Source organism: Chamaea fasciata, unplaced genomic scaffold (genome assembly GCF_029207755.1).
Source record: "Chamaea fasciata isolate MVZ Bird 193981 ecotype frontalis unplaced genomic scaffold, bChaFas1.0.hap1 SCAF_5, whole genome shotgun sequence".
Lineage (NCBI taxonomy): Eukaryota > Metazoa > Chordata > Aves > Passeriformes > Sylviidae > Chamaea > Chamaea fasciata.
Window position 1 is genome coordinate 47,565,074 of NW_027094090.1, and position 9,954 is coordinate 47,575,027.

General features: G+C 43.9%; 1 protein-coding gene across 1 annotated transcript; it reads right to left on the minus strand.

Moving 5' to 3' along the window:
* Positions 1 to 3,378: 3,378 nt before the first annotated feature.
* PDE6H (phosphodiesterase 6H) lies at positions 3,379 to 9,552 on the minus strand. Its single transcript, XM_066184608.1, has 4 exons — positions 9,515 to 9,552; positions 4,682 to 4,868; positions 4,381 to 4,421; positions 3,379 to 3,509 (listed from the first exon to the last, which is right to left on the minus strand). Exons 2-4 carry the CDS (start codon positions 4,819 to 4,821, stop codon positions 3,433 to 3,435), a joined length of 258 nt encoding a protein of 85 aa, XP_066040705.1. The 5' UTR covers positions 4,822 to 4,868; positions 9,515 to 9,552; the 3' UTR covers positions 3,379 to 3,432.
* Positions 9,553 to 9,954: the final 402 nt, after the last annotated feature.

A 9,954-nucleotide genomic window follows, 5' to 3' on the forward strand; every position in this document is an offset into this window, starting at 1 on the left:
AGAGAACATCCAAAGACAAAAGACTTTCAATTGGACACTCAGTGATGAGTTGCAAGAAAAAGCTCCAAAGATGGCACGAAAGAAAACACTTTTAAGATTGAAATTTGACAGCTTAACACAAGAAGGCAATTGCACTGGACCATCTTGAAACTCTATGAACACCTAGAAAGTTCAGCAACAGAAAGAAGCAAGAGGAGATGAGTGCTTGCAACTCTGTCTTGCAGTCATGGCAATGAGAAGGAACTAAGTGGCGTTCACATCTCAGCAATTTTTTGCTATAGGGTAGAAAACACACTGACATTCATTTGCAGAGTCGCAGTAGATGTAACTGGCCAAAAGATTTCAGTCTGAAGGAAACCATGTGCAACGCTTTTGGGAGAATATACCAGTCATCGTGCAGGAAAAAAACTGCTTCTCAGATGATATCACAGTCAGTCTTTATTGCCTATTGTTTGGAGATAAATAGCTGTTTTTCTGTAATGAGAAGTGATAAGTGACTTTCAGGGCTTTCCCCAGGAAAGGAAAGGATTTCAGAAGGAAAAGCTAAGTCATCTGCCTTTCCCTGGCTACATGTTTTAAACAAGTCAGACTACATTCTTAAGATTTTTAAAATATTTTTTATTAATTTTTATTCCTTTTGACATGTTTTTATAATAAAAGAACAGATAATAACATATTGCAATGCATATAGACTGAAGTCTTTCAACAAGCTACCTTAACACATTTTCTTTCTTGCACCATAGCCATATCTTACTGAAAAATGGAAGTTTCAGGAATTATGGCTCATTAGAAAAAACTCAGAACCTCAGACAAAACAATAACGAGTGTGTTTTAAGACTCTTTTTCTAAGCCTCAAAATTCCTTACAAGTAAAGGAATGAATGCAATCCCTATTAATGAATAGAAATTATTTTTAAAATGACTAATAAACTGTGTTGGCTCAAAACATCCATCTTCTGATACAGCTCATCAGCCAGGCATGAGAGCTGGGTTATGTGTGCATTCCTGTTGGACTTTTCTAGGAAGGAGAATGGAGTAGTTCTCTGATGGGAGCTGGGGCTATGGCATTCAGATGTGGAACTACACCAGGACCTTCTGATTTGCTAAAACTTCAGTCCCTGGACTAAAGAGAATTTTTCTTTTACCCCACTATTTTCTGACAAAGTATCTCACTGTCTGTGGACTGTTCTCCCAAGATCTGGGATGAAAAGGGAGGAAAAGGACTAATTAAAATTTCCTTCTCTTGTTTTTGTCCTGCTTAAAAAAGCTTATAAAAGGAAAACTCAATTGTAATAGAGGCAGCCAGCTTGAAGGATTAAAAACTGGATCTAATGGGTCTTTTCCCAGAGAGAAGAGGACAGACTGAGAAGGTAGAACAAGGATCACATGTAACAAGATGGCGTAATGTGAGAGAGAACATGAGACTATTGCCATAGGAACATTCACATTTAACTGCAGAAGGAAAGGACTAGTACATGAGTTTGGAAAAAAATTAGATCAGTTCCCTATAGTAAAAGCTAAATAAAATGTCATTTACATAAAGAACACTTAGGGAAAGAAGAAAAGCATTAAAAGGTGAGAAAGGCAGGAGAAATTGGAAGTAAGTGGAAAGGACAGACTGCCTCTGCCCAAGGAAATAGCTGTGGGTTGCAATTAGCTAAATGGTACACAACTTCTGCGCTGCGTTAGTGCTGCAGTTCTGAACCATTCCATGGTTTACTGCTGTGTCTAATGGCAGGAGTGCTGAATAATAAAAGCTGTATGCTGGACTGCCAACAGGAATAAATTTCCTTTAGCTTTTGGTGCTCAAGCTATATTTTAACTGAAAACTACTAGCTTTTCTTTTTGGAATAGCAGTAGCAGATAACCGTGGTACCACCATGGATTTATAGCAATGCTTTTTGCATGGGGATCGATTGTTTAGACAAGATTTGCTCTCCTCTCCACAATCATTCCTTGTGCCTATGCGCAGATAGGAAATATAAGATAGGGGGAAGCAGTTCTTATGCAATGAGGCTTCTTAAGCTAAAGGCAATGATTAAAAATTCCACCTCCTCTTATGAATATTATGTAGCTACAACAAACGTGCTCCTTGCCTGTAAACAAGCCAAAAGCCCTTCCTTAATGCCAGGGCCACAGGGAATCTCGGTGCCTGCCCTGAACATTTAAGTGGTTACGGTTGCCTCACCACTCAGCAGCACTCAGGCTGCCAGAGACCAGCAGACACAGATCGATGGGGTTAAGTGGATTCTCTCTGTGCTTGCCTGCATGTACACATCCTACCCTTCCCCTGCCTCCCCACTTACTCTATTGTTACTTCTCTCTGGGGACACCGTTTGCCTGCTTGTCCAAACAAGCTCCAGGGCTGGAAATTGCCAGGGACTGAAGAGAGAAAAGCCTTCCTGCTTATGTGGGGCAGGGTGAAAGAGGACTTGTCCTATTCTAAATACAGGGAAGAGGGAGCAATTACTGCAATACCATTTTCTGCAGGATGTGGTAGGACTGCTGGCACAGTCGGGTGACAGATCATAAGAATTCTCTGTCTTAATGAACAGCAAGCATGTCCTGGTGAGCAAATGTCTCATGTAAATATGTATGGGCACCAGGACAAGCGTCACACGGGGCTTCCCATCAAAGGAGAGGAAACGCACCATCATTTGGAGTGCTGCTTCTTTGGAACTGCAACCACAAAGGAATGAATAATAGGATTAATTCACTTAGCTATTGATCTCAGATGCACACATTTTCATTTAACATTAGGAGAACAGCCAGACTCTCATGGTTCATAGCCTGTGGGCAGTACAGCAGAGGCAGCATTTGCAAGCCCTTTTCCCCATTTGCTGATGAGGTAAATCTTAGCAGCACGTTCCTTATGGTGAGCCCCTGGGGAAGGATCTCCTATGGCAAAACAGCCTAATGTCTGGACTGGTGACTCTAATGCTGTTCTCTACAGATGTACTCTGAGCAAATAATTGGTGGCCCAAATAACAGGGGGACCTACCCATGGAAATTCTATATAAAAAGCTGAAGAAAGGGAGGGAAGGAAGGAAACAGAATAGGCTGATTTAATTAGGTCTGGACATACATGCACACAATATCTCAGCTAATCAGGGAAAAAGTTCAAATACAGCCTCCCCGTATCACCATAAACATTGAAGATCTATGACAGTGAGAAAAGAAAGAATATGGTGCAGGGAGACATTAAGACATTTTTCAGTAGTTTCATCACATGGAACATGAGGTCTGCTCAGGGTCCTGAATAACTTCTTTGCCAAATTAATCTGCAAAGTTAAGTTTCTCATAACTAGCTCTTACAAAACCACCCTGCCCATAAGCAAGCGGATGCAAGGGCCAAAAGTAAGTGTCAAAGGTGGTGAAGACCATGCTGGGATCTGTGGAGTCACCAGGTGACACCAGTAGAGATGCTGACACCTTAGATGATCCCAAACTGGGCCAGCTCGTGCAGTTCCAGATGGCTGAAAGCTTCCCATGGGCAAATCACGGTGATATCTGCAAAAGAGAGAAAATGACAAATGTGTTCTTTTCAATGCACTCCTTGGATTTATTTTTTATTAGTGGAAAGGCTGATTTACTCAGGAAACATTAACAAGAATGAGATTCTATTTGAAGGTTAAATGGGCAGATGAGCATTTCAAATCTGGTACTACCTGTCAGACCAAACTAAATAAGTGTACTTTCTCTCTATGAGCAAAAGCAAGCCAGCAGTTCCTAGTCTCTTCAGTGACTATGTAAAGTGGTGTAAAAATTCATTGCAGTTATGAGGTGTCTCCTGTTCTTATAAATTACCTGTAGCCAAACTGTGATCTCCTCAAAGACATGTGCAGTTTTAGATCAGCTACTGAATAATTTGGCCTACAATATTCAGGATCTGTAACTCTCTCTTCATCAATACTTCAAAGTTCTGACTGGCTATAGCTCATTCAATGCATGTTTCTCAATCCCAGATGGGTATATAAAATTCTTAAAATTAGGATTCTGATGACAACATAAATACTTAACCATCTGGGATTTAGTTTCTGTGATTTTTTGGTATTAATAGCTTAGCACTTAGCATATCTTTGAGAATCTCATGCTGCTGAAATTCTTAGCCAGAGTATTAGCAGAAAACAAACAAGCATTTCTGCAGTCCAATGTTAGTAGTCTGAAGCTGAAGCATACATAAATGGCCTTTTCTTCATGTGGTGTGTGTAAGCATAAGCATGAACGTGGCAGCTTGGGGAGGCAGAACTAGTTTTCTCTGGTGACCCTGACACCTGCAGACAGGCCAGGGAGACAGACGCCATCCCAGAATCCTCTCCCATGATCAAGTTTGTCTGCATTGGTGCTAAAGCAGGACCTGACAACACCCTGCAGAGCTTACCTGTGCCCAGCCCCTCCATGCCTGGGATGTCATCTCCAAACCTAGGAGAGAAAGGAGCAGGTAAAGAGTGAGTTTGGGGCAGCAGCAAGGAAAGGGAAGATGTCCTAAACCCCCAGCCAAGGAAGAAGAATTGTGGGTAGGGAGCAGAAGAGAAGCAGCTCCAGGCTGGACAGCTGATGGCACATGGAGACAGGGGGAAGCCTTCTGGCTCCTTGCCCAAGGGAAAATGCACAGAAGCACAATGTAGCAGTGGGGAGCTACTCAACTAGCACGGTTTCTTTTCTTTCCAAAATTCCCTTACCCTCTTACTCCTTTTTTGGGGGGCTTGCTCTTGAACTGCCTTGTCTGTCTCTGCTTGAACTTGGGAGGCCCCTTGCGTGGTGTGGTGGGACCAGTTGGAGCATCTCCAGTGTTGAGGTTGGCAGCTGGGGTCTCGCTCATTGCTGGGCTGTGTGCAGCAGGCACGTGCCTCTCTCAGATCCCTCTGTCTACAAGATAACAGCAAGGACTGACACAACACTCTGCTTATCTTTTCTAGGTATCAGGAGTCAGATGACAGAATTATGAAAAATATAATTGTGACAGGATTAAAGATAATGGTATTAAAGATAAAGAAAGATTGTAATGCGTATAAATTAAGCAGGATAGCGCTGCCTTTCATCCGGCATGCTAGAATTAAGAGGCCAAAACAAGGACACTTGTGCTAAGGCAAAAAAGACATTTACCCCATGGTGCAATGTCTTGCAGAGTCATGGAGACTAACATCTTCTTTTGTCTCAAACACAGTTGCACTCTTGGAAACAGGTTGCTGCAGAAGCTTGCGCCACAGTTTAGGGAAAACAGAAAGTTTAATGGCAATGCTGGTGCTTTTTCTAGCTAGCCTTAGAATAGCATTGCTGAAGTTTTTGCTTACTGGTTCAGAACCTGACTACTAAAGGAGCCATGAAGACGCATGTATAGCTTGGAGAAATACCCTGTCCTTGGGAATCACCTTGATTTACTTCACCTATTCTTATACTTGTGCCTAAGCATTTCCTTTAGAACACTGATGGACATGGAACACTGGGCCAGATGGGTCCCCTGTCTGGGTAGAGCTGCAATTAAGGCCTAATGTTTGTCAATACCAAACATATGGGAAATAACACAAGATCATTGCAAGATTATACAGAAAGGCTAAGGCAACGGACTGGAGACTATCTTTTAGGCAGAAGTTAATTTGGCAAATTTCTCAGGATTTAGAGGAGTAAAGCCTGTAACTTTTCCCAGGATGTGCCCATTTTGGTATTTCTGAGCATTATATTACATGTGCTGACCCCTCTTCACCACACTGTACATGAGCCAAACTCCACAGGGGATAAATAGTTATCAGGGAGCAATTTCTGTTTGGGAGACACGTCTTCTGTCTTGGACAGCAGAACTGATGCAGTCTGAGCCTTTTCCTAACTTCCCAGAGAGGACAGCAATAACTCTCATCAGTACCCAAAGGGAAGCTTACAGCCCTTCATCAAATTTTGTGCTAATTAGTATGCCAGAATGGTCTGAACAAGTGCATTTATGGATAAAAAAAAATGCAGCTTTTTTCTTTCTTCCTTGAAGTCACGTTCTTCCCCATGACTGTTATATATCTCTTATCTGCAGGTGTTCAACCCTGTGCATCCAGGCTGATGTAATCGCTGATGGAATTAGCTTCAGGATTTGGTTCTAAAGACTAATCTCATTAGGTCACCATAGTACTCTGGCTTAATCCCCAGCATCACCTGCCGTGATACTCTGGACTTTAAATCTCAGAACTATAAATGTCATCAAAGATTTTTTTCCTTAGTCTAAAGTGAGTTCATTCCTTTGTCCTGAAATAGCCAGTGTGTTGGAAAACAAATCCTTATATACAAGGAGAAAGATAATATGAGCAATCCTCCTGTGTCACTTCCACATCTGTGCAAGGTGAAGAGCCATATTTCTGTATCTGTGGCAGCCTGGAAATACTTCACCCAGAACATCTTTCCATCTGTGGTGGCAGTAGGATGGTTCTAAATGATAGCACCTAGAGGCAGGCTAGTTCTTCTCTCACTTGTGGTCAGGCTTCTGTCTCAGCTGTAATATCCCAAGCAGGAGACTGGACAGGTTCCAGCAGCCCCAAATGGAGCAGCAGATGGTTGTGTCTGAAGCTGAAGTATGCACAGATGCTATTCCCCCGCGTGTAACACAACGCTTCCTAAGCACACACTGTGCCCACAAACACAGGGATCAGATCAAACCATGGAAGTTACTTATTTGGCTGCCATCTCTGCAGTGCCTGAACTGCTGCCCAGTATTTACAGCTTTTTCTTTTTCCTCACAGATTGGTGTCAGGACATGCAAACACTGTCACCTTCTCCTTTTACAGAATGAGAATGGAAGTGTAGGGATAGGTATGACCTGGCCTGCACTGCTAGGAGGAGAGATGAAATCTTTTGACTCACAGATTTTTAGGGTCAAACTGAGAGATGAAGGCATTTTTCCTCCAAAAAAAAAGACAGAATTTGATTCCTCTTTGTAACTCAGGATGGGAGGAATTCAGATGATACTGCCCAAAATGCTTTGCATCAGAAAACTGCTCCATAGCATGTCTGCTAATGCGCCAAAGGCTATTATTATGTCTCTGTTTCAGGTGCAATTCTGATCATTATGTTTTCTGTCTCAGTGCTAGACCCCCCTCCTGAACTAAAAGGCACATGCATTCACTTTCAATTTAACTTCCACAATGTTAATCTGACATCCAAGTTATTTGGCACCCTTCTCAAGGGCTACTCCCAAAAGTACAACAGAAAAAACAAACCAGCTAACAGATTTTCATCCCTTAGGACTGACATCCAAAACTTGAAAGATGCATTTGAGCTCCGTCTCCAACTGAATTCCTGCCCTGCTTCAATGACCTCTGCTGTGCACTGGCACATTACCTTAACCACAGACACGTCTTCGAGGGTCAAAACCTCTTAAGTCCTTGAGTGTACATTTTGCCCCTGACTTCACTCAATAGAGAAATAGATAATGGAAAGAGTCAGCCCTTGAAATTTCTTTTTGCCCCAGTCTGAAGTAGTTGTATCCATCTACCAGATATTCAATATCCCAGGATTTGGTAGGAAAAAGGATCTGCCCAAATCTGCTTCATCCTCTCTCACCTTCATGAATTCAATAAAGAGCACTAAATGAATCTTTTAGTTAGGTACATTTCTAACATTAGGGACAATTCTAACTTTTTCCGTACTAATCCCGCTCTACTTCTATTCTCTCCATGCAGCACTAAAAAATGACAGAGGATGGAAAGCAACCTTAATGCCGCATAACAACTTTCCTCTTGCTGGTGAAATCATGATCCCTTCCCACCATGGAGCTGGTGGGACTTGCTTGCCATCATAAAAGAATTCTCCATTCAGGCTGGAGTGGGCCCTGCCCCACAGCATGGAACCTGCTCCAGTTCCCACACCTTGGGAACAAACTGCCCCTACACACAGCCAGACAAGCACCCCACAATCACAGATATGAAAGAAATACCAACAGCAGCTTCTTCCCATGGGAATTTCACGACCTTTCGTCTTACTGTACCTGGTTACTTGGATAGTCCTTGATACCAGATCAAACAGGTGGCTTGACAAAAGTTTTGAGTCTCCTCTAGATCTCTGCAAGTGCTATGCTGCCTCCTTCCAGTGCTTCCTGCTCTGCCAGGGCTCTTTGGTTCTGCCAGCACCAGCACGCAGCTCCTGGGCAACGCCTGATGGCTGTGGATGCAAAGACTGTTGATGTGTAAGATCCTCTGCCATGCACTTCCTCTGCTCCCTCCTCTGATGGGGTGTTACCTAATTGCCCCTGACAGCATTTCTGCTCAGTCAAGGGCTTAATCCTCTAGGTAAGAGCTTTGCTTGCATCTGAATGCTAATTATACCTAATACGCATTAATGGGCTTATCTCAGTTGCGTCAGAAATCCCACCCCGGGGTTGTTGGCCAGGTTAATCATCCTTCTTTTAGTTTTAATTTAAAGGGGCTTGAATATTACTGACAAATGCTGACTCTTTAATCTGCCCCATCCTTAATCTCTGACTCTCCGTGGAAAATGTCCCTGGCAGATAATGTAGATGCCTCAGTTGATCTTCTTCAGACCGTTTTGGTGTAGGAACTCATCTCCCCCTCTCCAAAGCTTACAGATTCTGCCATGTGCACTTGTCTTACACTGCCTCAGGGTGTCAGACATAAGACCTCCATAACCTGTGGCCCTCCATGTAGATACTCTTCTGTGGATAGAGAGAAACCAGGAGGAAACATCCTTGTGCTCACATTATTTTTATGGGTTTCTTGCATGTTCAGATCTTGGCCTCGGGAGAGCCATTAGCATCATCCTTTCAGGTTTTCGTCAGGGAGTATTGAATCCAATGCCTTTGAGGAGTCTCATGGCCCCAGTCTTAACTGCTTGAGGTGGCTAATCACAGTGATGGGAAAAAGCCCATGCAGGTTCAGCCCTTTCTGCTCTCCTGTCTTACACAGGATTTCAAATGCTTCATTCTATCAGCAGTTTTAAGACCAAGAACAGGTGAAAGAGGATGCACTCGAAGAGACAGAAACTCATCTCCAGTAGAATGATACTCCCAAATGGGGATCACTGGAAAGACTATCCCAGTTGAAAGAAGGGATTCAAGTAACGGCAGAGGTACGACATCATGTTATAAATTCCTCATTGATGTGCCCTGCATGTGCGGCTGGGTGCTGGGGCAGGAACACCAGCTGCCTGTCCCAGCTGCTCCTTGGCAGCCCCCCAGTGCTGCTCACATGCAGGTTCAGCCAAGGGAGATCCAGGGAGCCCCAACGGAGGGGTGCCAAGCACTAGGAACTGAGCAGTCCCTGCTCGTACAGCCAGGGTGCTTTGAGACAAAGCACTGCAGCAGCACCTGCCCTAGTGATAGAGGAAACAGAAAACAACGATGCAAGAATCACAACTCCTTCTCCTAGCTACTGGATCTGTTCACGCTCTCCAAACACAAACATCCAATTTTTTTCCCCATTGAGTTTTATCTGGACTTTTCTCTCTCCTGGGTTTTGCAGACAGTTCCTTTTTCATCCCCCTGCCCCCCTTACTATTGTTTTGAGCTCCTGGAGAACACTTACAGTGCCAAGGGCTCCTCTTGCAAATCATTCAACTCCCGTCCTCCAGCCTGTGTAGAAAGAGCCTCGAGGTGTCCTTTGTCCTCCAGATATACCCTGCCACCAGATGACATCAGGACATCAGTCGTGGGCGGGCATCTACCCAGCAGGGGTGAAATGGGGGGAGCACTGTGAGACTAGAGTTGTGCAGGCACAGCTCCAGCAAGGTCTGGAGGAGCAGCAGAGCCTCGGCACACTCCTGCGGGGTGATGTGCCCCTTTCTGCAAGAAGGTTGTGGCTTCTCTGGAGCTTCTGGGCTTCTGGGGTGACACCTCTGGAGAAACAAAGAAAAATAAAGAAATAACCTGCCCTTTGAGTGGTGCTGCTTCTTGGGAACACACATGTCTGCACATGTCAGGGAAGGGAGAATTCCTTTTCCCTCTCCTGTGCTGGTGAATGCCTGG

Bases quoted from the DNA above. Each gene is read 5' to 3' on its own strand.
- PDE6H (XM_066184608.1), bottom strand. From the start codon at position 4,821: ATGAGCGAGACCCCAGCTGCCAACCTCAACACTGGAGATGCTCCAACT. The intron at 4,422-4,681 runs GTAAGGGAATTT...TTTCTCTCCTAG, and splicing joins CCCAAAAAAGGAGTAAGAGG to GTTTGGAGATGACATCCCAG. The intron at 3,510-4,380 runs GTAAGCTCTGCA...TCTCTTTTGCAG, and splicing joins CATGGAGGGGCTGGGCACAG to ATATCACCGTGATTTGCCCA.